General features: G+C 43.3%; 2 protein-coding genes across 2 annotated transcripts in view; both read left to right on the forward strand.

The window, feature by feature from the left end:
* The window catches only part of LOC309561650 (lamina-associated polypeptide 2, isoforms alpha/zeta-like), a gene marked incomplete at both ends in the record, with an annotated part of 39,915 nt that extends 39,199 nt beyond the window's left edge, over positions 1 to 716 (forward strand). The window contains one exon of the mRNA XM_082265644.1: positions 652 to 716. Within this exon, the coding sequence (XP_082121770.1) occupies positions 652 to 716 (65 nt within the window). The remainder of the gene's footprint in view (positions 1 to 651) is intronic.
* BCAR3 (BCAR3 adaptor protein, NSP family member) overlaps positions 1 to 27,564 on the forward strand; it is a 185,793-nt gene that overhangs the window by 79,840 nt on the left and 78,389 nt on the right. The window contains exon 3 of the mRNA XM_082264777.1: positions 996 to 1,035. Coding sequence (XP_082120903.1) covers positions 996 to 1,035 — 40 coding nt within the window. The remainder of the gene's footprint in view (positions 1 to 995; positions 1,036 to 27,564) is intronic.

A 27,564-nucleotide genomic window follows, 5' to 3' on the forward strand; every position in this document is an offset into this window, starting at 1 on the left:
GCCAAAACTCATTTGGCTGTACTTCTCTTGTGGATCACAGGAGTGCAGTTCGTTCTGCGCTCCTGTGACCCATTTTCAGCAGACAGCAGGCTGAAGCCCGCTGTCTGCTGATGTCACAGAGCTGGTCCAGGCTCGGGAAAGTTTTCAGCCATTTGGTCAGGATCCGCCCAAATGCCTGGACCGGCACTAAGGGACGTTTAGAGGCAGAGAAAAAAACCCTAGGGGCCAGTAGGAGATAAGCACTTCAGTGTAAACGAAAGCTTGACGCATGTACATGTCTAAATGCACCTTAGCGATAGGCACGTCAAGCGCTTGGTCGTTCGTTCATTCATTCCAATGGCCAGAATAAATTAATATTCTGGGCAATGAAATGAATGAACACCCAAGCACGACACTTGACATGCTAAAACATGTTAGCAAAATGTGGCTTTTGGTGCGTTTTAACACTGCTTTTTCTCCCCCTGGAACATAGGCGTCCAGGGGAGGAAAAAAATGTCCTGTGTGCATGAGGCCTTATTATAAACAAGAGAAAAATGCCTGACCTTGAAACTTGGACCTCTCCCTCAGTTTTAGTGAACATCAACCTAAAATAAAACCTGGTATAATGTTCCTATTGTTTTATGAATCTTTGTTTTTATAATATTTATTCAGCTAAAGTAGTTGTACTGCCATGTAAAGTTTATGGAAAGCAGCTGCACTTGTACTGGACTTTGTAGCACATTTAAACACTGTATCATTGGGTATTACAATAGTGCTGTGTTAACAGAGTCCCTTGTGTGAGAGCAGTGTATAAAAAGTAACAGTAACTGGGACAGCTCAGCCTTGGAAAGAATAAGGAACCAAAAGTTAAAATACATTGGTGCAGAAATGATAAAATAAATATTGTAATAGAACGAAGGTGGTAACAGATACCACAGAGTACAATAGGTTCCTCTTCTCTGGCCGCAGTCCAGCTCTGCTTTACTGACTCCGTGTTCCTTTCTGTTCCATTTTAGGGCTCATGCTTCTTCGGATTCCACCATGGAATATGTCAAGGTAAGCTTTCATTTTCACACACCCTACAGAACTTTTACAGTTTTTTTTAGTTTTTGTTTGTGTGTATACACAGGGAACAGACTATGCAATAAAGGGAGAGTCCATTTACAGCCAATATTCTTATTTTGGGTTGATTAAATTGATTACCACATTTTTAACTATCTTGAGGTTTCTGGTGACAACTTTATTTGGATCTGCTTTCATGGATCTGGCTTCAGCCGCTAATATGCTCTTGCTGTTCCTGTGTTCCATTTTATCTACATGAATGCATCAGGGCAAGTTAAGTTCTTTTCTGCTACTCTCTGATTTTCACTGACATTATGGATAAGCTGCACTGGCTGTCCTTCCACCTTTTTAAAGAGATTTCATAGTGGAAGTAAGTCACCATGCTGGATGGTGGAAGAATTGATAGTAGGATGCAGAAACTAAATCAGAGAGGGGCACACTTTATGGCTACTAAAGGTAATGGTGGACATATGGTGGCATCTGCACAGGTTCTCTTTAAGCCCAATATAGGGATACATTGATTCAAAATAGACAGTTACTTTAGTTTAGACTGTTCAGTCAGTAATTCTAGACTGGGGGTATGTGCATACTTTCTGTTATTCATTACCAAGCAGATCTGTAACTGGACTGATATTTGCTATTGTTTTGCAAAAATGTGACGTTACATATCAGGAAAGTAAAAAATGTAGGCGATACCATTTTTGTGGCTGTTGGCTAAACCAAAGGTATCGCCTTAATTTTTACTTTCCTACTACTGCACATGGCTAACATGGTACAGCACTTTAATACTTTACATATACACACTTAAAGTTCACCTTAAATTGTACTGTTAGCCAAACCTTTTTTTTTAATTTTTAGAGTAGGGAAAGGACAGAACCCTGGTATGTTTTTGTGTTCCTGATGAAGGAGATTCATCCTCTATATTTGTCCTCTTGACATTGTCACTGGAACAAAAATACAAACTTTTATAGTTGTCACCAGAATAAGAGGAATCCATTAGGGACACCATTTCTGGTAACAACTGTCTGAGAAATGTCCCTTCACTTTTGGGGAGATTTCCTCTCACTTTTTGTTGTATCTCCATGACAGGAAGTTAAGGGGGATTTCCCCTACAGGACAAAGAAAGAAAAAAAAAACTGCTGGTGTTTACCAATTACCTTCTCTATCTAAAACTAAAAGACAAATTTTGACTAATCATACTCTTTTAATTTTCAATCATTTTTATTAAGGTTTTGTGAAAAAGCAAACAAAATTTACAACAGTGCAAAGTGTGCCCACAGGGCTCGTTCAAACATAGTGAAAACAGCTCGGCAATTGCAAGACATGGATTAGAGAAATACAAATATGTATTGTGCAAAGTACAAACAATTTCAATTAACCAAAGTAATCCATAGAACGGTAACTCAAGTCAGAATAAATACACTGCCTCCAATCCGCCACACCGGTGGGCAGCAGGCCCGGGCCCCGCCCCCCCCCTCCCCGGCACCCCTCACGGGAACACACTGCGCCCAGGGAAGGAGGCGGCCCCCACCCCCCAAACCCACCATCGCATATTGAACCAGGGGAGGCAGTTGCCATTGGTCAGTGCACTGAGAGTAGTAGAAATTTTGAAGAAAGAACAAGGGAAGAAAAAATAAAAAATAAAATATAGAGAAGGGAAATGGAAAAGAAGGAAAAAAGAGAAAGAGGAAGAAGGAAAAAGAGCAGTAGCGGCGTATATAAAGGGGTCAGCGTCCAGGTCCATCCCCCCCTCCCCCCATCAGGGGCACCAGAAACTCCCATCGCCCGACATGGGCAGGGGCGCTCCTCCGTCATGGAGAGCCGGCCAGAGTTCGGAGCCAAGGGTCCCAGGTCTTATCAAACATACGCATCTTATCATTAAGCAGCGCCACCATCCGTTCATTTATCATGATCCAGGTCAGCTTAGCTTTGAGCAGAATCATACTCTTTTAAATCTAAACTCAAGGCACAACATTTTAATAATTTCCTCAATATCCACTTTTTTTGTGCCCAGCATCTTTTTAAATCCATACATTGCCATGTAAAAGTAGCAGTGACCCCATCACTGGGCTGCACATAGCCTGTGCAGAGAGCTGCCCACACACTATAAGCTGCCTGCAAACTACAGAAGAGGCAGAGACCAGGTCAATTGCTCTGCACAAGGAGAGAGATCTTCGGTGACTGCGCTTGATTACAGCAATAGTGAGCAATCTCCCATTAGAGAGATTTCCATTAACTTCCTGTCTAGAAGACCCAGCAGAAAATGTGGAAACCCTTCTAAAGTGAGGATAAATTACCGCTTAAACAGTTGCAGTTCAGTCCCTGAAATGGATTTCCCCTTACCTCCTGTTTCGGGGACAACTTTATATTTTTGAGCTTCCTCCAATTCTGTTGCTGGTGACAATGTTCCCAGTGGGACCCAGATAGCAGAAAAAAAAAAAACCTGGCCAACTCTAATCTTTCCTCACTTCATCCAAAACCAAAAAGAAGTAGGCTCCAGGCCTACTTTAGTGTAATCCACTGATAATTATACAGAATATAATACTCCTTAAGTTAGCTGTAAGCAGAAACATGGGCATAATTACTTGACACTCTGGCCCAGTTCACAGATCACCTATTATATTAGAAACATGGAATTGTTGTATTTCAATACTCTGTTTTTTTCAGTTTGAGGGATAAGCAGTGATTGGTACAGCCTACATTCCCTATATTTAGCTCACAAGGACTTGATTTGTGAGCTAATGAGCTCAACTTCAGTAATTTGTAGATACTCATTCACAGTTCGGTCTGATCTTGTGTCCCACGGGAGGGGGGATGCTGCTTCTATGGGATGTGCACACAAGAAAACCTACAGCACTAGCTAATACATCTATTATCCGGTTCATACAAGTTGCATTAGGCTCACACAGGGGACAACGTGCTATTGTTTTTGCAAATCCCTTTTCGCAGCTTGTTAGCAGACAGATTCAGAGTTGCATGGACTGTTTTTACTTCTTGGATAAAAGGGAATTGTGAAAGAGCAATCACAGTGGAAGCAGCACAAAATCTGGAGACAAAATGGGGTGACTAGAGTATACAAAGTCTGCCAGGGCACCGAAGCACCAGACTGATTCTAAACTTGGCACATCTGACTTTTACTGCGTCGCCATTAATGGAGCAGAAACAGATTTATTTAAAAGTTTCTCCCAAATAAAAAGTGGAAAAACTGTGGCTGTGTGCCCTTGTTGCTGACTGCTGAATGTCTTTGTTTGGAATCCCTGCTGATCAGTTGTTTGGAATAAACCTCCGAACAGCTCCAAGGCGACATCTAATCTGATTTCCTTGACTGGAGTTGGGCACATGTACTATCTTGTCCCATCTTCATCCACTCTACATTCAATCATTGTTCAAATCATTGTCCATCACATGACATCACTTCTGCAGTCGGCTGTTGTTGGCTGACAAAATTCGTGTGCAGTCTTTAGCACTTTTCACCCGACAGGACAGCACCGGACAAAAGACGGCCGATCGTTCGGCCGACAATCGGTGCGTGTGTACGGGGCTTTAGTATCTGCCATTTTTCTCTACAGATCCACCCTCTCGCTTCCGTTCAACCAACGCATAAAATTCTAACCAAAGAATATATCCACAAATCTGCCTTAAGCTACATAACTAACTTTATGTCAAAATATGATCAAAATTGTCTCCTTTGTTTCTCTTAAGGCCATGTTCTCTCTATCACAGCTCTGCGAGCTGCAGTTTGGGCAGGCACAGCAACCCATTGATTTGAATGGGCTGCCTTGCCTCCTGAAACCAAGGGAAAAGGTCCCTGGATCATTTCAGAAATGGCTCCTGCATTGGAAGTGTATGTGCAGTGCAATTCCCAGTGCAGGAGCGATTTCTAGTGCCTACAGCATGCCTTTAGGGTTAATGGCACCCACACCTATCTCCTGCCTTTCAAGGTGCTGGTGGTTGCAGCTGCAGGAACGGGTGCAGACCCGCAGTGGAAACCACCAGCACAAGCGTGAACCTAGCCTAAGACCTCCTGCTCTCTAGCTCCCTTGTCACCTCCAGAACTTCTCTAGACTCTGCACCTTAAAAAATAGGTCATCAGTAAGAGGTCCAATATTTCCAGCCTTGCATGTTCTGCTTAGAACCGTACATTCATGCTTCACTCAACACTTCCTATGTAATGACACGTGTACACCAGGGACGTGTGGTGAGGTCAGTGGCTAGTAAGGCACTAGGTAGTATAAGAGCCAGATGCAACCCCCACATTATTTAGTGAATAAACCCCACATCACTATTTAGTGAATGAACCCCCACAGCGTAGCGACTGTGATGAAAATTTCATCTTCAGCCAATTGGCTTACGCTTAAAAACCCGCGTGTCAGGACGCAGGCAGTCAATCAGATTCCCCCAGACATATAAGCGTCTTGTGAAAGGAAACTTTTGGACAGCAGATTTTTATTTTTTTATTTCTGCATTCTGTAACAGCCCTGTAAATGCTGATATTTTACTGGTCAGGTACAGGGCTGGGGCTGTTACGGAATGCAGAAATAAAAAATAAAAATTACATTGTGTTCTATATAGCTACCGACAGTCCTGATTTTATTAAAACAAGTCCTTATGCTGGTTAAATTAGTAAACTGTGAGAACTAAGGAAAGTGCCATATATAATCTATATAATAAAAGAATAGAACCTGAACCGTGCTTTGATTATATAGATCAGTGGTTCTTAACCTGGGTTCGATCGAACCCCAGGGGTTCGGTGAGTCAGTCTCAGGGGTTCGGCGGGGGGGGGGGGGGGGGCAACAGGGCAATTGCCCCCCCCGAGAAAATATTACTGATTGTGAGGCCAACCCCCCCCCCCCCCCGGGAAATCAGAGCTGCGGTCGGGACGACTCACAGCCATTACACATAGACACTTGACGCTCTGCCCCCTGTACCTCCCCCAGCAGGTTTCCAGCCTATCTCCTGCAGGCTGCTTGAGTGGGCGGGATGGGGATGTACCTGACCACGGAGATCGCGCCCGCCTGGAAGAGGGAAGTGTGAGCAGCTGAGCAGAGGGAGCCGAGTGAATGTTCCTGGAGGTAGGCTCAGCTAGCTGTACATGGTGGATTAGTTTGCAAGCACCTCTATGCCAAGTCTGCTGAGTTACTGCAGCTTAGCATAGAGGTGCTGTTAGCTGACAAATGGAAACGCATGTCCTTTTCATTTAGCTCAATAAGCATTGTGAATGCCCCCTTGTTTGTGCCCTCCTGACACCCCATGGTATGCCCTCCCAACACCTCCCACCCAGTGTGTGTCCTCCTGACACCCCATGGTATGCCCTCCCAACCCCCCCCCAGTGTGTTCCCTCTTGACACCCCATGGTATGTCCTCCTGACACCCCATGGTATGCCCTCCCAACCCCCCCAAGTGTGTGCCCCCCTGACACCCCATGGTATGCCCTCCCAACCCCACCCCAGTGTGCCCTCCTTACACCCCATGGTATGCCCTCCCACCCCCCACCCCCAGTGTGTGCCCTCCTGATACCCCATGGTATGCCTTCCCAACCCCCCCCCCCCAGTGTGTGCCCTCCCGGCTCCCCCAGTGTGTGACCTCCCAACCACTGATGTGTGCCCTCCTGACACCCAGTGTGTGGCCTCCTGACTCTCCACTGGTGTGTGCCCTCACTACCCTCTCCCACAGTGTGTGTCCTCCTGACCTTCCCCCCCCCAGTGTATGCCCTTCCAACCCCCTGGTGTGTGGCTTTACTGATCCCTGTACACTGTCCTATCCTCTGTCCTGTCAACTCCTGTCCTCTGCCCTATTCTCTGTACACCGTCCTACAGCCTACTGACCACTATCCTTCCCTACAATCAACTGACCCATATACACTGCCCTACATCCTACTGACCCCTATACACTGCCCTACATGCTACTGACCTCGCTACACTGCCCTACAAACTACTGAGCACTGTACACTACCCTACAAACTACTGAGCACTGTACACTACCCTACAAACTACTGAGCACTGTACTCTACCCTACAAACTACTGAGCACTGTACACTACCCTACAAACTACTGAGCACTGTACACTACCCTACAAACTACTGAGCACTGTACACTACCCTACAAACTACTGAGCACTGTACTCTACCCTACAAACTACTGAGCACTGTACACTACACTACCCTACAAACTACTGAGCACTGTACACTACCCTACAAACTACTGAGCACTGTACACTACCCTACAAACTACTGAGCACTGTACACTACCCTACAAACTACTGAGCACTGTACTCTACCCTACAAACTACTGACCATTGCACACTGCCCTACAAACTACGCACTACTGCACGCTTCCCTACAGCCTACTGACCTCTGTACGCTGCCCTACAGCCTACTGACCTCTGTACGCTGCCCTACAGCCTACTGACCTCTGTACATTTAACTTTTTATGATACGTTTAATTCAGTTCTGTAAACACCTTATTTTCTGGCAGTGCCCCTCCCGAGACTAGACTCATAAAATCATATTTTAATTTTTCCAATTAAGAAGGGTTCGGTGAATGCGCATATGAAGCTGGTGGGGTTCAGTACCTCCAACAAGGTTAAGAACCACTGATATAGATTATATATGACACCTTCATTATTTCTCATAGTTTACTCATTTAACCAGCATAAGGACTTTTAGCAAATGTAAACAGCGTTCAAACCACACATGTGAGGTATCACCGCGAATGTTAGAGCGAGAGCAAAAATTCTAGCACTAGACCCCCTCTGTAACTCTAAACATGTAACCTGTAAAAATTTTTAAAGCGTCACTTATGAAGATTTTTAAGTACTGAAGTTCAACGCCACTCCACAAGTGTGCACAATTTTAAAACGTGACATTTTAGGTATTCATTTACTCAGCGTAACATCATCTTTCACATTATACAAAAATGTTTGTTTTTTTCATGAAACTTTTTTTTTTTCTTCTAAAAAATGCGTTTGAAAAATTGCTACGCAAATACCGTGTGACATAAAAAGTCGCAATGACCACCATTTTATTGCCTAGGGTATAAAATATATATATAATGTTTGGGGGTTCTGAGTAATTTTCTAGCAAAAAATATTATGATTTTTACATGTAGGAGAGAAGTGTCAGAATTGACCTGGGTGGCAAGTGGTTAATTACCATAAGTAAGTAATATACAAATAAATATTATATAATGTTTTTAAGGTAACTTACTATACAGTAAAACCTTGGTTTGAGAGTAACTTGGTTTAAGAGCGCTTTGCAAGACAAGCAAAATTTTCAAATAAATTTTGACTTGATATACAAGCGATGTCTTGATATACAAGTAGCCTCAAGTCACAGCTGAGTATAAAAGAGAAGAGAGGCGCCTCTAAGTGTAGCAATATGGTTACATTTAATGAAGGTACAACTCACATGGTTGATGATTGGAACAGGCACATCTAAGGATGCAGGCATCCAGGCTAAAGCTGTCCACATAGGACCATCCTCCTCACCGCCATCTACGTCATCCCTTCCATGCTGCCCCTCGCTTTCCGATCGCTTTACTGCAGGGTGGTCTTCCCGGTCAGGATTACAGACTGGCAGCCGGCGGTGCAGAAGACGGTCAATGTGGACAGCTTTACCCTGGATGCCTGCATACTTAGATGTGCCTGTTTTATTCATCAACCATGTGAGTTGCTAAATGTTGTACCTTCATTAAATGGAACCATATTGCTACACTTAGAGGCGCCTTTCTTCTCTTTGATACTCTGTAGCTTCTGCTGGATTTTGCTTCTAATCCCCTTGTGGAAGCGGCTATTTGTGGATTGACATTTTATGGTTATATAACCTATCGCAATGCTATAATCTTTTTATATGGACTATAAACTGAAGGACTTATGAATAAATGGTTGTGGAACGAATCATCTGAGTTTCCATTATTTCTTATGGGGAAATTCGCTTTAAGAGTGCTTTGGATTACAAGCAAGTTTCCGGAACGAATTATGCTCGCAATCCAAGGTTTTACTGTATTTTAAAAAACTGTACTCAAGCAGGTGGCTTACCAGACAAATTACTGAAGTTTGAAGTTATAACTTCAAACCAGTAATTTCACAGTAAATAGATAAATAATAAATTATTATAACATATGGAATAATAATATTTTGCTTGATTAAAAAAGTACCTTTTCTGCAGCAGCAGATTCACCCTCTTAACTGTGTGAGAAAAACATGGTATTATGGGTAAACCTTATACTCATAAACCCATGTTTTTTCCTCGTAGTTAAGAGGGCTGGAAGGGGGCATGTGTCTTTTAGACACATGCCCCCTTCTATGACACTGCAGTGAGAGGAGACCCTCCGCTGCAGCATTTATATTGGACAGCTTGAACCAATGGTGCTTTACCATTGGTCCAAGGCTCCAACGACGCTGTCCATTGAGCTCAGTGCCTCTGACAAGAAATCAGAGGCACTGTGAGCTCATCCTCTCAGTCTGCTGTAAACAGATTCTGACAAGCTGCACAAGTAGCCCCGTATCTCCGGAACCATAGGTGCTAGGAGCCCCACATTTTGACCAGTGGTGGGAAAGGACTTCAGGTACATACCCCCCAAATCAGGTCGCAAAGCTACGACACTTGAAGCTCGATAGTTTTTTTTATTTATGTTAATGACAGATGAGGCTCTGCCTGCCCTGACTGCACGTCCCTGGTATACACAGATAAAAAAGAGTGTATAGCCCCGTACACACGCACTGATTGTCGGCCGAACGATCGACCGTCTTTTGTCCGGTGCTGTCCTGTCGGTTGAAAAGTGCTAAAGACTGCACACGAATTTTGTCGGCCAACAACAGCCGACTGCAGAAGTGATGTCATGTGATGGTTAACTTTCCGTGTGTTTTTTCTTCTCTGAGCATGCCCAGTCTTGCTCATCTGCTGTTTGTCGGCCGAATTCTGTACTGACTGGCGAACAATCGGCCGTTCTGGTGACGGCCAACAAAAATTTTAAAGGCTGCACACCAGATTCTGTTCGGCCGAAAAGTCGCAGACGGTTGTCGGAAGCATCATACTAACAAGCCCACAATCGGCTGATCGGACGGTGGCCGAATATTTACGGCCGACAATCACTACGTGTGTACGGGCCTTAAGTATGTATATTGTATGATATCATCTTGCAACACAGAATCGGGCTATTGTGTCTATCGAGATGTTCTCCCCTGAAAGTACCAGTCTTTACCAATGTGCAAATATTTATTCCATGCTCTGCTGGCTGTATTAAACCTGTGATGGACTATTGCTGTAGCTTGATCTGGTTAAAGGATTAGTTCACCTTTATTAACTTTTGGCAAAAAAAACCTTCCTGTGCGTTAGTGTTCTCAGTACATTATCATGCAATGCCCCATTTTATAAAATAATGCTTACTTTATTAATTACAAGTACTTATATAGCACCATCAATTTACACAGTGCTTTACATATATATTGTACATTCACATCAGTCCCTGCCCCTCAAGGAGCTTACAATCTAAGGTCCCTATCTCACATACACATACTAGGGCCAATTTAGACTGGAGCCAATGGTCCGACCAGCATGTCTTAGTAGTGTGGGAGGAATCCAAAGTACCCGAAGGAAACACGAGTACCCAAAGGCACAATGAGAACATGCAAACTCCAAGCAGGTAGTGTTGTGGTTGGGATTTGAACTGATGACCCTATTGCTGTTAGGCAGAAGTGCTAACCACTTGGCCACTATGCTGTACTTTGTCTCATGCTCCTCATAGTCTCCTCTAGGGCTGGGCGATATGGCTGAAAACTGTATCACGATATCAGTGTTTCATATCGGTCGATATCGATATATATTGATATTTTTTATTACCCATTTAAAATAAGGACCCTAGGGTGAGAATGCAGGGCGGCGGGCATGGTGCAGGAGAATGCAGGGTACTGGCATGGTGCAGGAGAATGCAGGGTGACTGGCATGGTGCAGGAGAATGCAGGGTGACTGGCATGGTGCAGGAGAATGCAGGGTGACTGGCATGGTGCAGGAGAATGCAGGGTGACTGGCATGGTGCAGGAGAATGCAGGGTGACTGGCATGGTGCAGGAGAATGCAGGGTGGCGGGCATGGTGCAGGAGAATGCAGGGTGACTGGCATGGTGCAGGAGAATGCAGGGTGACTGGCATGGTGCAGGAGAATGCAGGGTGACTGGCATGGTGCAGGAGAATGCAGGGTGACTGGCATGGTACAAGAGGATCCGGGGTTGTGGGCATACTACAAGAGATGCAGTGCTGTAGGCATGGTACAGGTAGACCATGCCCGCAGCACTGCATCCCTTGTAGTATGCCCGCAGCCCTGCATAACGGCAGGTAGTGAAGCTGTTTCACTTACCTGTTCCAGAGGCGCCTTCGTTTTAAAAATGGCGCTGCCCGGCGCCGATACGTCATCGCGCACGCGCCGTCACCGCTCGTGTAATTTCGGCTATTCCCGGCCTCTCCCGAGCGGCGGCGGCGCGTGCGCAATGACGTGTTGGCGCCGGGCGGCGCCATTTTTAAAAGTTTAAACCCGTCGGAGCGGACTTTGATTTATCGTGCAAGTTTCCTTATTGCTATCGAGGACGGGACTATCGCGATACCTATCGGTATCGTTTTATCGCCCAGCCCTAGTCTCCTCTCCTCACTGTCCTGCTGATGGCAGAACATACCGAGCAATGGATGCACAGCCCCAAAAACTCACAAATGAGCACTCCATGCTTCATTCCCTACCCACGCACGCGCATCCCTCTCTCTGTCACTCTTGCAGAATGCTATGCTGGGAGAGAGAGCAGACTGTTCATGCGCAGGTACGGAATGAAGCCGGGAGTGCTGTTTTTTTATTTTCTGTGGCCGTACGTGCAACTAATATCTGCAGGACCAAGAGGGGAGGACAATGTAATGAGCATCTGAAATAGTAAGCATTTATTTACAAAACCGAGCACAGCATATTAATGTATTGAGGACATTGTAATGCATAGAGAGGTTTTTTGGCAAAACTAAGTAAAGGGTGAACTAACCGTTAAGACGTACGTTTTTACTATATTGTAACAGAGGAACACTAAAGGAACAGTAAATGTGGAAAGTTGTTGTAAAGCTACATTTGATAGGTCTTCCATTTTAATCACCAAACCTCTGGTAAAGATATTGAGGAAATAAATCCAATATATGTGATACGCAATCCTCATTATCCATCAGCTCAGTGTAATGGCAAGGCTGCACACAACCTGTGTCACACTGCCATCTAGTGCTTGAGACTAGTTCAACATTTCATCACCCAATAAATCTTTTTGTTCAGTAAAGACTTATTTAGCATTTTTTCCAATAATCACAATGTATGTAATGCACGTATAGTGACCGCACATGAACCAGCATCTGGTTTAGATCTGTATGTAATCATAAGTGTGGGAATCTGAAACTGTTCCCTGACATGCAGCCTGGAGAATTTATTAAACAATCTGTACATTCCAGTAAGTCATGTTCTTTTCTGATTTCCTTACTCATTGTCTAAAAATAACTCCCCAGAATTGTATTTTTAGAATGCACAATACATATGATATGACATTTAAATGTTTACTGAAATGTAAATTCGTGTTGAGTGCTGAGTGATTCCTAATTACATCGGCATTTACTTTTTTCAGAGCAAACTAACAACTGTCCATCAGCAGACTTATTTCATTAGATAGACTCATATTCTGATGAAAGGTCCCCTAGGTCTAATTGCACTTTGCGCACCGCATGCACTTGAGCTTCATTCTAAAAAATATATTTATACAATATGTTGTATAATATTTCTTATGATGTCCTTTCAGAATGTTGTTATGACTAGTGATTACGTCACTTTAGACCTGTTAGTCTTGTACTATAGTGATGTCACTCATTTTTTTGGGGGGGTTATATTGTAAATAAAGTGGCCTCTTCTCTATAGGCAAGGTAAACTTATAAACTACAAAACAATTGTGTAAAAATAAATCTGTGCCAAGATGATGTGAAGAAATGCAGACAGATGGTGCTTCACAATTTTTGACTGTGCTTCTTACCTCTTACCGAAAATCACTCCAAAAGTAACGCGATAACTGGTGAAGTGAATGTGCAATGGGAAGGTGACACCCTGTGATAAAGGTGGGTTCTTACTAAATTGAAGGGAAAAAATGAGCTTGAAGCTGTTGTAACAAAGAATCCAATTGCTGGTCAGCTTGGAATGGTATGCTCTCACTGAGATGAATGGATCTGACAGCTCTTCAAATGTATGGATCCAGAATTCCTCAGGATACAAACACCCAGGAGTAGTTCCCACAGAAAAGAGAGGGACTAATAGTGCATTACCCTTTACATTTATTATTTAAAAAAGGCAAACACTTACATTCATCCAATGCAAATGAAGACTCTTTAAATTCACGGCCGCCTGCAGTGTGGTCCGTGACGTGTAACAGCTCGACTTGCTCCCTCCGACGAGTTTTCACTAAGGAGTCCGCAACAACTTCAAGCTAATTTTTTCCCTTCAATTTGGTAAGAACCCACCTTTATCACAGGGTGTCACCTTCCCATTGCACATCCACTTCACCAGTTATCACGTTACTTTTGGAGTGATTTTTGGTAAGAGGCCACCTAAGCACAGTCAAATATTGTGAAGCACCATCCGTCTGCATTTCTTCACGTCACCTTGGCACGGATTTATTTTTACACAATTGTTTTGTAGTTGATGCAGACATCTTCCACAATTGAAAGACTTTCTTTTATGATTGTTCGTTTTGCACACAATGTTTTTGTCATATTGAGTAATGTCACGTTTGATCATATTTTTTGAAGCGCATTTTATATAATTTATAATCCCCTATTATAGATTATATTCCTTTATTTATTCTATCACCTTTTTCAGTGCTGCTTCTAATTTATTTTTATTGATTCGCGCACCTTTCATTTCCACACCTATTAAACTTATAAACTGTACAGTATATTAATCAATAAATTATTTGAAATTGGCTGGGCAGAAAATGTGCAACCACAATCAGGCTACTGTTGGGAATGAGGGGTACTCCCCAATCCGAATGAGGGAAGAATGGGGCATTATTCTCTTATTTGCAGAGGTTATGCATGGATCATTGGGAGTCTTCTCTTGTTCATTAACATCATACCTCCATATGCCAGTGTAAACCATGTCATATGAGGTATACTGTAACCATTTCAGAAAATAATTTTGATAGATGGAGTTTATTTCCATTATGAGATAGAAAGATTTAACCAATCTTCAAGGGAGCAGGGGTATTATGCTCTCAAACCCTCTCCTAAAAGCCACTATCAGAGGTCCTTTCCAATGCTTGCCAGGCCTGAAGCAGATCACCTTCTTCCCTTCAGTCTTTGATCTTTTTTAATCTTAAGAATTGCGAATGGAAGGATTTGCAACTGCTTTTCAGTTTATATTGGGAATATATATATAGGGTGCAAACATACTGGCCAAAATTGGGATGATTTTAGAGAGGTCATTTTTATGAAGGAGATGTATATATATATCTGTGCCTTTGTGGTGATGTTAAAGAAAACTTACTGAAGAAATGCTAGCTGCCAGTGCTGATTGCATGTAAATATAGAAAAAAAAATACTGTTCCATTGAACCCAGTGATGTCCTCCTTCCAGCCAAGAGTTTTTGTTCGGCACTCTGCCCACTTGCATCTATCTTGGAAAGGTATCTTGTGCAGACACACCACAGGTTTTAACCAGGTCTATGGGAGCAGCATATCTGCACATGCGCAAGTTCCCTTCGCACAAGCACAGGGGTCATGCATCTCTGGTAGAACCCATAGGCTGGCAGAGACCTTTGGCAATCTGGGCATGCACAGACGGAGCTCCTTGTCTTCACATGAGCAAGACTCCTACTGAAACACCGAAATACTGCCTCATGGGATGTGATATAGCCATTTAAGGAGGCAGCCAGGTGGGTAGCCCTATCAGGAAGTACATCCCTGCCAGATTTCAATAAAAAAAGGATTTCATGTAAAAAAAAAGAAAAAACGAAGGCCAAAACTGGTGGTTATGAATTATGAATTGTGTTATGAATGTTTTTTTTTTTGTTTTTTTTTTTTTTTTACACCTATATCCCATTCAAGACATGTCCCTTAACGTCCTGCCATATAAACATAACAGGAAGTCTAAATCTTCCCAAAGTAAAGTAAATCAATTCGTAGACAGTTGTACCCAGGACAAGTGTCCCCATCAAAAGGTTTCCCCATGACACCTGTTCTGGTGACAACTCAGAATTTTAGATTTTTCCCTTACTTTAGTCCCAGTAACAATGGTCACCAGAAAAAAATTGAGATGAAACCCCCAAACAGCAATAAAAACATAAAAGGAGCTGTAATCCTTCCCCACTCTTTCCAAAACAAATAAAGTCTTGCATTTAGGCCCTGTTCACAGCTGAGCATTTTTCAGTTTGTAAAACGCTCATCTCTGAAGTCTCAAAATGCCCAACAAGCAAAATCCCATTCATTTCAATAGCCCCTGTTCACATATGAGCATTTTGTTGCCTGAAGCAAAACGCCAGAAGCTCAAAAAAGTACATGAGCTTCTTTTTTGGCAGATTACAAGCATTTTTGTTAGATGTCAATGCCTGCCTCCAAACACCTGCAAAAAACGCCTGAAAACGATACGCTTAGGTGTGAATGGAGCCTTATACTATAATACTTCAAGTATAGACCTGAAACATATTTGCAGAAGTTCTGATACCTACCTGACTTTCTGATGTGAATGTTTGTCCCAGATCAGTGACTCAGAAAAACTATGCTGAAGCCAGAGAGGGCCAATTGAGGACTATTCTTAAAGTGGAAATAGACTATACCCCCAAGTAGCTTAAACTGTCCCCTCCACACTCCTAACACCTATGCTAACTAACCTATGTAAGAAAGATGTACTTGCTTACCTATTTTCAGGCCGCTCTGGTCCAGTAACGTGATGTGTCCCCCTGTATCAACCAGCTGCAGGGGAGAGGAGGGAGTATCGACAATGGATGGGCCATTATAGCCTATGGGTGATGTCACCGCCCCAAGTTTTATTAGCCATTGTCATAGCTCTCTCTCTTCTTTCCTGCACTGCCACTAGCTGATACAGGGTATAATATGACCGGACCAGAGCAGACTGAAATAGATAATTATATACATCTGTCTTAACTGGTTGGTTAGCATTGGTGTTAGGAGGGGATAGGGGACAGTTCTAGTTGGGTGTATAGCTGGAATTCCACTTTAAGCTGGCCATAAATTATAAGCTCTAGCGAGCAGGGCCCTCTAATTCCTCCTGTATTGAATTGTATTGTAACTGTATTGTCTGCCCTCATATTGTAAAAGGCTGTGCAAACTATCGGCGCTATATAAATCCTGTATAATAATAATAATGATAATAATAAATTGTTTTTTTAATTAAGCCAGCGTGCTGAATGAAAAAAAAAATATCCTCCATCCTCACAAACAAGGTGATGGGTGGAATCTAATGATCGACTTCTGTTAAACAGGAATGGCTGTAGATCAGTGTTAATTTCGTCGACTAAAACCGACTAAAACGTTTTCATCGATTAAATGAACACCATTTTAGTCGACTAAAATACGACTAAAACTAAAACAATTCAGATGACTAAAATACGACTAAAACTAAAATGGCATTTTAGTCAAAAGACTATAACTAAAACTAAATCGAAATTTGCTGCCAAAATTGGCGCATGCTCAAAGCTTAATATCATAAATAATAACATATTAGATTTTTCACTCCAGGACCAGCAGTAGTATATAATGAGATTGGAAATTGTAGAGAAATGCTTAGATAATGCATTACAAATTACAATTAAACTACACCCATTCGATTATAGATGACTAAAATGAGTTTTAGTCGACTAAAATGTAGGACGTTTTAGTCGACTAAAATGTACTGGAGTTTTAGTCGACTAAATACGACTAAAACTAAAACACTTGCAGAACACTAAAATGGGACTAAAACTAAAATGCCATTTTAGTCCTAAGACTAAGACTAAAACTAAATTGAAAATTGCTGCCAAAATTAACACTGCTGTAGATAGATTGAAATTTGTCTGGTCCCTGCTAAACCAGCCAAATTTCGATCCCTCTATGGTCCGCTTTAAAAGTAATTTTTAGGGACTGGTTAAGGACTGGAATAGTACCACTGGATTGGCGTAGGGCCAATGTGGTGCCTATATTTAAAAATGGATCAAAGTCTTTGCCAAGTAACTATAGACCTGTTAGTTTAACTTCTATAGTCAGGAAGATACTGGAGAGTTTAATAAAAGACCACATAGATGAGTTCTTGCTTGAGAAAAATATTTTAAGCAACAGACAGCATGGATTCATGAAAGACAGAAGTTGTCAAACAAACCTGATTTCTTTTTATGAGGAGGTAAGTAAAACCTTGGACAGAGGGGTGGCTGTGGATGTGGTATACTTGGATTTTGCAAAAGCATTTGACACAGTTCCCCACACACGGCTAATGTGTAAGGTAAAGTCTACAGGCTTGGAAAGATCAGTTTGTAAATGGATAGAAAATTGGCTAAAAGATAGAATTCAGAGAGTAGTGGTTAATGATTCTTAATCTGAATGGTCTAAGGTTATCCGTGGTGTACCCCAAGGTTCAGTGTTAGGACCCTTACTTTTTAATATCTTTATAAATGATATAGGGTCTGGAAATAAAAGTACCATTTCAGTCTTTGCAGATGACACCAAGCTTTGCAGGCTTCCTTACAGGATGTCTCCAACTTACAAGCCCACCTCAATGCACTGTTTCATTGGGCAACTATGTGGCAAATGAGGTTTAATGTTGATAAATGTAAAGTTATGCACTTATGGGCCAAGAATATGCATGCATCATACATACTAGGGGGAGTGGAACTGGGGGAATCCATAGCGAAGAAGGATCTGGGTGTTCTGGTAGATACTAAGCTTAATATTAGCATGCAATGCCAAGCTGTGGTTTCCAAAGCAAGTAAAGTCCTTTCTTGTATTAACCACTTTACGACCACCCGCCGCAGGTATACTGCTTCAGGCAGCCACTCCTGCGCAAACCGTCGTACGTATACGTCGGTCGTGCGCAGGCAGCTAGGGGGCGAGCTCATCAGCGGGGAAGCCGATGCACGGGGCAGGTGACTCCGATTGCCGCCTGACACCTGCAATCGTTCCCCGCTGAGAGAAAACGGTCAGTTTTGGGCACCAGTTCTCAAAAAGGATATCGGGGACCTGGAGAAAGTGCAGAGAAGGGCAACCAGACTCATAGGAGGCATGGAGCTCACCTATGAGGAAAGTTTAGACGAACTGAATTTATTCTCTCTTGAGAAGAGGAAAGTAAGGGGGGGGGGTATGATCAACATGTATATAAATATAAATTCATAAGGGGTCCATATAGTGAACTTGGTGTTGAGTTATTCACTTTAAGGTCAACACAGAGGACAAGGGGGCACTCTTTACGTCTAGAGGAAAACAGAATTTGTCTCCAAATACGGAAAGGTTTCTTCACCATAAGAGCTGTAAAAATGTGGAATAGACTCCCTCCAGAGGTGGTTCTGGCTAGTTCACTAGATTGCTTTAAAAAAGGCCAGGATTATTTCCTAGGTGTACCTAATATAAGTGGGTACTAATATTTATAGGTAAAGTTGATCCAGGGAATATCCGATTGCCTCTCGGGGGATCAGGAAGGAATTTTTTTCTCCTGCTGTAGCAAATTGGATCATGCTTTGTTGGAGTTTTTCACCTTCCTCTGGATCAACTGCGGGTATAGAATTGTGTATATGGGATTGTATGGTTGGGTTTTCCTTACTGTTTTTTTCTTTTTAATTGGTTGAGCCAGATGGACTTATGTCTTTTTTCAACCTGACTAACAATGTAACTGTGTAAGTAGATCAGCAATTGTAGCCTCCATGTTTATTTCAGTACAGGTTTCATCAAAAACCATTGGCACTACATGAATGATACCTTTGTACAACTTGCCCTTGTAGATAGGGAGATGGAATTGCAGACTTTTTTAAAATCTAAAATGAAGACCATAAACACAGATCAGCTGACTTGTGAAATCTGAGTTTCCTAAAATACTTTGTCATACATATTTATCAGGCAATAGATCCATCAGGTCATTTTATTTTAATCTCACGGTTTCCTGTCTGTGTGAGTGCTCAGAATCTGGCCTTGTTCTCTTTGCATGGATTTTGGTTCCAAGTCATAAAATGTGTATGTGTAGATCTGTGAACTCATGCTCATTATTCAGTCATGCTCATTATTCTTTATTGGCCTGTTTCCTCCAGATGGCAAATATCTGATATCTGAATGGCCACTGTGTCCACTTATGAACTGCCACACTATATAGCATATGTCATTTATGTATTTTTAACTTATATGAACTGTTCCTCTGTCAGTCACTCTATTTGCAGCACAGAGGAAGCCAGCATTCAGCATATTGCTTATCTGCAAATGTTCAGTGGAATTTCCAGCAGTGATCCAACACTCATTCATGAGAGCAGATTTGTGGAGTAATAGCCTTCTTTTCTAGTATAGTTTTATACAGAAAGTTCTGGACCAGTTTTAAAATCGGAAGTCACTTTAGCCAGTAACAGATTTGTTAGTTTGGCAGTCTAGACCTGATATAGACTCAGTAGCTAAAGTGTTAACAGGTCATTTTAGTAACTCCTGAATCAGTGTATCTAAAATAGCCAATTACCCAGTTGTCACTAGAGGGAAAAAAACCCACACAGGAACGCATCAAAAAACACATGAGGTTGCATCAAAAACCTGCATGCAGAAATGCATCTGGAACGCAGATATTGTGGTGTGTTATATTCTGTTAGTGTTATTTTTAGCAGCCTACCATAATAAGGGGGGGGGGGGGGCAATAAACAAGTGGTTTCTGTAATGAAACAAGGATGAAAGGGGTGCATTGGTGATGACCTCAAGCTTCTATTCTTGGGGGTCACTAACCAAGAATAAGTATACAGATAAAAACTCACTTTTCTGATTGCAGTTTCTTGATGATGGCAAATTGTATGACTGATCTACTTATTATTATTAATTATTAATATAAATCTCAACTTAGGTGCACCGTAACTCTGGTGATGTGCCCTAAGAACAGGGCTTTTTTTCAGTCAAAAACAACTGGTTACTGTCCACACCTGTAACTGGTCTCTGCAGCAAGGAGCATTGGAAGGGCGATGCATATAACAAGACAAAAAGATTTCCAAGCTCTCCGACCAATCTGCGACCAACCAAATTGATCTGTCCAACAGTACGCGTTAAAAACAGCGGTTTAGTTGCACACATTTGCAAATACATGCGTAAGCCACAGAGCCCCGTCAAGGCACCCCATTATCTGTGGTCCTAACTCTAAATTCTGAGAGTCTACAACAATGGAAGCACATGCATTTAATGGACAGGTGTAGGACAGATATACCTGAAGGGAGCCCACCCCTTCTTAAAGGCACAGGGGCACACTGAACATCCAGCCTATTGCACAATGGCAGCAAAGATGTCAGTGCGTTGCCTGGTCAATATAGTCTATAACAAAAACAACTGGTTACTGTCCACACCTGTAACTGGTCTCTGCAGCAAGGAGCATTTTTTTCAGTCAGCACGTGGCAATGCTCTGTTCCGTTACCTCTGGCACTCCCCTGTCCTTACTGACCTGTCACTGGTAAACACAGAAGCCAGTAGAAGAAACGTTCTGCACTACTCGCTTCCTCTGCCAGTTTATGTATTTGTCAGCTTCTGTATTTACCCTTCAAGCAGCTCAGGTGAGCTGCGCTGCACCAGCCTCACTAAAGTGCATCCGGAAAGTATTCACAGCGCTTCACTTTTTCCACATTTTGTTATATTATGGCCTTATTCCAAAATAGATTAAATTCATTATTTTCCTCAAAATTCTACAAACAATACCCCATAAGGACATGTGAAAGAAGTTTGTTTGAAATCTTTGCAAATTATTAATAAAATATTAAAAGTAAAAAAGGAAAAAATCCCATGTACATAAGTATTCACAGCCTTTGCCATGACACACAATATTGAGTTTAGGTGCATCCTGCTTCCACTGATCATCCTTGTTTCTACAACTTGTGGTAAATTCAGTTAATTGGACATGATTTGGAAAAGCACACATCTGTCTATATAAGGCTCTACAGTTAACCGTGCATGTCAGAGCACAAACCAATCCATGAAACTCAAGGAGTTGTCTGTAGACGTCCAAGACAGGATTATATAGAAGCACAGATATGGGGAAGGGTACAGAAACATTTCTGCAGCATTAAAGGTCCCAATGAGAACAGTGGCCTCCATAATTCCTAAATGGAAGAAGTTTGGAACCACCAGGACATGAGCGATTGGGGTAGAAGAGCCTTAGTCAGGGAGGTGACCAAGATCGTGATGGCCCCTCTGACAAAGCTCCAGTGTTTCTCTGTGGAGAGAGGAGAACCTTCCAGAAAAACAATCATCTCTGCAGCACTTTACTAATCAGGCCTGTATGGTAGAGTGGCCAGACACAGAAGCCACTCCCCAGTAAAAGGCACATGACAGCCCACCTGGAGGGTCTCAGACCATGAGAGACAAAATTCTCTGGTCCGGTGAAACAAAGATTTTACTTTTTGGCCTGAATGGCAAGCGTCATGTCCGGGGGAAACCAGGCACTGCTCATCACCTGGCCAATACCATCCCTACAGTGAAGTATGGTGGTGGCAGCATCATGCTCTGGGGATGTTTTTCAGCGGCTGGGACTTGGAGACTAGTCAGGATCAAGGGAAAGAAGAATGCAGCAATGTATAGAGACATCCTTAATGAAAACCTGCTCCAGAGCGCTCTGGACCTCAGAATGGGGCGAAGGTTCATCTTCCAACAGGACAATGACCCTAAGCACACAGCCAAGGTAACAAAGAAGTGGCTACAGGACATCTTTGTGAATGTCGCTAAGCCAGAGCCCAGAATTGAATCCGATTAAACATCTCTGGAGAGATCTGAAAATGGCTGTGCACCGAAGCTCCCCATCCAACCTGATGGAGCATGAGAGGTCCTGCAAAGAAGAATGGGAGAAACTGCCCAAAAATAGGTGTGCCAAGCTTGTAGGATTATACTCAAAAATACTTGAGGCTGTAATTGGTGCCAAAGGTGCTTCAATAAAGTATTGGGCAAAGGCTGTGAATACTTCAGATTTTTTTTTTTATTATTTTAAATAAATGTGTTAAGATTTCAAAAAAATTTATTTCACATTGTCATTATGGGGTATTGTTTGTAGAATTATGAGGAAATAATGAATTAAATCAATTTTGGAATAAGGCTGTAACACAACAAAATGTAGAAAAAGTGAAGCGCTGTGAATACTTTCCAGATGCACTGTACTTCTCCTTATGGCCTTGCAGAGGACTACTTTCTGGCACTCTTAAGTGAGTGGTTGTAGAGCTCTCTATTGTGGGGGTGGGGGAGCTCTGTATCGTGGGGTGAAGAGAGGGCTCTGTATGTACTAAGGGGGAAGAGAGGAGTGGGGGAGCTCTGTACTGGGAGGGGGATGAAAAGTCTCTGTAGTGAAGGGGTGGGGTGGGGGGCTCTGTAGGACAAGGATTGGGGGAAAGGTAATTGTTTGTGTTACATTCCTCTGCACCCTGTGTTACCCCCTTCTGAGTCTTGAGCCCTGCGTAATGCACACTCCCGGGCCCTGGGAATAGAGAGGAGATTTTAAAAGCTCCTGCTCATGCGTAAAGTGCATCAAAACTGGATTGTAAGAAATGATCTGTCTTTTTAAATTTGATGCAAAATGTTGGTAATATAATTAAAATAAGTTGTGTATTGAAATATAATGGAGCTGATCCCTTAAAGCTGGAGAAAAGAAAATAAGTATGAAAATAGTTGTTGCAGGACACTTAGAACTGAGGCCAGTAAAATGGGTGTCGCATCTATGCCTTGTAGTGTAGAAGTAAAATAAGCCCCAGTGCTGCAGTCATGAGCTGTAATAGTAACCCCCAGCATTGGTGAATAAACATGTTCAGGAGAAATGTAAAATAAATTCTTAAATCTCCTGCACTTTTCAACCAGACAGTGTTTCATTTTCTTTTCAATGATTTTTATTGAAAGTTTTCAGCATACAAACGTGTGTTATAACAAAACAGCAATAATTGAAAAACGGTACGAAACCGTATAACAGTCCCAGTGGTCAGGTAGTACAGTCCGGGATAGACAAGCATAAAAATACAGTAGGAAACTTATTTCCCAGGAGGGAGACCTTGCGAAGTGAGGGCTCAAGGACTCCCACACACGTGGAGATATAGAGACGTCCCCCCGCAATGCGTCAGAACTCCAACAAACAATATCAGCCTTCGCTAATTGATAAACATATAGGCTACTGCTAGATAGCTGGGCTGAAACCAACCTAGAAGATTAAACCACAGCCGATGACCACCGAGAAATCCTCAGCAAAAAAATAAAATAAAAGAAAAAGGCTGCTGAGAGACAAATATAGCGGATAAAGGAAATGGAGAAGAAAGAAGAAATGGAAAGAAAAGGCGAGAGAAAGAGGAAGAAATGGACCCAACCCCGCCCACCGGACCCCCACCTCCAGACCCAAGCGGACTACTTATTCGTTCCCAGTAAGATAATTGAGCCAGGGTTCCCACACTTTGTCGAATATGTGCATCTTATCATCCAGTTGAGCCGACAGCCTCTCATTCAGCATTATCCAGGATAGTTTGTGTCTAAGTTGCTCAAACCGCAGGACAGGAGACCTCCAAGATCTAGCAATCGTAATTTTGGCCGCTGTAAAAATAAATGTTATAAGTTTCCTTTGCGCCCTGGTTGCCATGTCCACCTTTCTGCCCAGTAGGGCCTGCTGCGGTGACTTAGTCAGGTTTATCTGTGTAAGAGAGTATATACAGTTATACACTCTGATCCAGAAACGTCTCACTTTGGGGCATTGCCACCAAATGTGGAACATAGAACCAACCTGGCCACAGCCTCGGAAACACTGAGGAGACGCCCCGGGCACAAAGGATGCTATCCTGGTCGGCACCATGTACCAACGCAGTAGTACCTTATAATTAGCTTCTATGATTGAGGTGTTAATTAGGGATCTGGAGGCCTCCTGAGCCATGGCATGCCAGTCTGCCAAATCAATGGTTTCCTGGACGTCTGCCTCCCAACGCTCCATGTATGGGAGTTTCAGAGGAGAGTCCGTCAACATATTGTAAATCATTGAAATATAGCCCCGCAATTTGTCGTGTTTGCGACACAAAAATTCCATAGAAGTCATGGTGGTCAGGTCAGAGAGGTTAGAGAGAGAACGCAGAAAATGATCAATTTGAGTGAACCTAAAATATTCCGAGGCAGGCAACGTATATTTATCAATCAACTGTTGTTTCTTAAGAATACCTCTATGGTCACAAAAGTCTGCAATACGGAGTAGTCCCTTGTTTGTCCACCACTGGAACGATTTGGGTGAGAGACCCGGGGGGAACCCGCTATTATTGAGGATCGGGGCCAGGGGAGCATGCGGGGAGCGAAAGCCATGCAATTTAGACAATCGGTCCCAGAGGGCTAGGGAGTGAGACAAGGCCGGGCAAAGAATAGGGGGGCGATCTCTGGGTGGCAACCACATAATGTTGGAGATCTCTCGGTCCAAGACGGAGCTAGCCTCCATGCTCATCCAGATTGCAGGGGGTTGATGGGTATGAAATTTCGCTAATTGGGCTAATTGTGCAGCGTAATAATATTTCAGCAAGTCTGGCACTCCCAGACCGCCCCTGATTTTAGGCGTGTAAAGCGTTCTTTTGTTCACCCTGGGTCTCTTATTCCCCCAGATAAATGCGAGAACCTGGCTCTGAAATCGAAGCACCTCCGACCTCTTTAGTGCAACTGGTAGCGTGCGAAACAAATACAACACCCTCGGAAGGACATTCATTTTGACTGAGTGCAGTCGACCAAACCATGAGGGAGGGTGTAATGACCACCGTTCCATGTCCACCTTCAAACGGGCAAATAATGACGGATAATTTTTGGAGTATAATGTGTGCAGGGAAGGAGTCAAGTTGATACCTAAGTAAGGCAGGGAATCGGAGTGCCAGACAAATTTAAATGTGTTCTGAAGCAATGTTACTGTCCGTGCTTCAAGGGTAATGTTCATAGCCTGCGATTTTGCTTGGTTCACATGCAGTCCCGATATGCGCGAGAAGGTTTCTAACAGTGCAAACAAATTGGGCAAGGTAGTGATGGGTGAGGAGACTACAGCCAAAAGGTCGTCTGCAAAAAGGACACATTTATGTTCTATACCTCCGCAGACCACCCCCCGGATATCCGCTGAGTCCCGAATTTTGGCCGCCAATGGTTCCAGGGCTAATACGAAGAGGAGAGGAGAAAGGGGGCAGCCCTGGCGGGTGCCCCTACCTATAGATATAGCTTCTGAGGAATAGCCCTTCAACCTGAGTATGGCCTTGGGTGTATCGTAGAGGGCCCGCAGCAAGGTGAGAAAGGGGAGGCCGAAACCAAACCGGTTCAGTACGTAGAAGAGGTAGTCCCATGATAAAGAATCAAATGCTTTGTGGATGTCTAATGAAAGGAGCATGCCCCTGCGCGACCCTCCCCCATCCCAGTTCGAGCGGATTGCAGAAATTAGGTCAATAACCCGCCGAGTCTGATCCGAGGTCTGACGACCCGGGACAAATCCCGCTTGGTCGGGGTGTATATAGGTGGCCAAAAATGAGCCAAGTCTAGTGGCCATGATTTTGGCTAGAATCTTCAGATCTGAATTGATCAAGGAAATCGGGCGATAATTTTCGCAAGAGCTATGATCCTTGCCCGGTTTAGGAAGGACATGAATGTACGCTACGTTTTCCTGGGGCGGAAGGGACCCCCCGTCTCGAATAGCGTTAAATAAGGCACAAAGATGTGGGGCCAACACGTCCCGGAATTTACGATAATAAGCCCCAGAATATCCATCCGGTCCAGGGGCCCTGGAGGGGTGCAATCCCTTGATCGCTTGTACCACTTCCGATTCCGTAATCGCGGCGTTCATGGCGTCGGTATGGGCGGTCGACAATCGCGGCAGATTCAGATCCGCAAAAAATTTGTCAGCTAGTTCCCGCCCGTAATTCGACGGAGCCCTGTAGAGTTTCGTGTAAAATTGTGTAAATTCTTTAGTCAGTAGATCAGGATTACGGGATAATTCCCCCGTCCGCAATCGCAACCTGGGCAAGGCCGAGGTGAAGGGGCGGGGGGTCAACTTCCTGGCCAGTAGCGTACTCGGTTTGTCTCCCATTGCGTAAAACCGGTGGCGGGACCATCGGAGATATTTCTCCGCTCGGGTCGTAAGGCTCAGATTCAGTGCTAGCCTGGCAGCGTCTATCTTATGTCTGATGTCCACTTGAGGATGTAACTTCTGTTCATTGAGCAATGCAGTGAGCGTTTGCTCCTGAGTTTGTAGGACGCTCTCCCGGGAACGCTTTAGTCTAGCTGCGATCTGAATCAATTTACCTCGGATCGTGGCTTTGTGTGCCGCCCAGGTAATGATCGGGGACGTAGCCAGTGTTTCATTTTAAGAAGAGTAATAATCTCTTGGTAATAACAATTGTCCTAATCTCCATACTGCAGGCTTGGTCTTCCCTTACCCCTAATGTACAGTATAGTCTGCACCAGTTATATTTTGCTGGCAGTTGGTGTACGAGTGACTTTTCTCCCCACGATCTGCAGCTATATACAGTGGATATAAAAATGCTACACACCCCTGTTAGAGTCGGCTCACACTGGGGCGACACGACTCCTTACTACTTCGGGAGGCGACTTGTCAGTCCCGTGCACCACGACTTCGGAGCGACTTGCAGGGACTTCACATAATGGAAGTCTATGCAAGTCGCTCCTAGGTCGCCCTGAAATAGTACAGGACCCTTTTTCTAAGTCGGAGCGACTTGTGTCGCTCCTATTAGAACGGGTCCTGTAGCGGTCAATGGACCGCGAGGGAGCGCAACTTGTCAGGCTGACAAGTCGTCTGACAAGTCGCGCTAATGTGAACTGAGTCTTAAAATGTCAGGTTTCTGTGATGTAAAAAAATTGACAAATATAAACCATTTCAGAACTTTTTCTGCCTTTTTAATGTGACCTAAAATAACTCAAGGCATGTACAAACACCACAAGTACCAGACCAATGGTGAAAAAGTACAAAGGTTCTTTAATTCTTCCTAAAATGATCGTTAAAGTGTTACTAAACCCACAACAGTAAAATCAGTCTGTATATGCAGTAAAACATGCTTTTTATACTCACTGTGGAACCTAAAGTGTTAATCCTCTGCGTTGTGTAAAAAGGCTGTTTGATCCTGACTTCTCTGATCCTCCCCTTCTTCCACTGTCTCCAAACCGTCTCCTGAAAAAACAGCCTTTGGAGCAAGCTGCACATTTTCTCTATGGTGTGTTTTGGAGAGTTTTTTTTTTTTTTTCTTGGGAGAGAGCATATGATCAACACAGGGCCAATCAGCACCGTCCAGACAAAGGGTCAGGGGTCCTGCTGCCTCATAGGACAATAAGGGGAGAATAGAAACTCTTAC

Source organism: Pelophylax lessonae (genome assembly GCF_965119305.1).
Source record: "Pelophylax lessonae genome assembly, chromosome: 8".
NCBI lineage: Eukaryota > Metazoa > Chordata > Amphibia > Anura > Ranidae > Pelophylax > Pelophylax lessonae.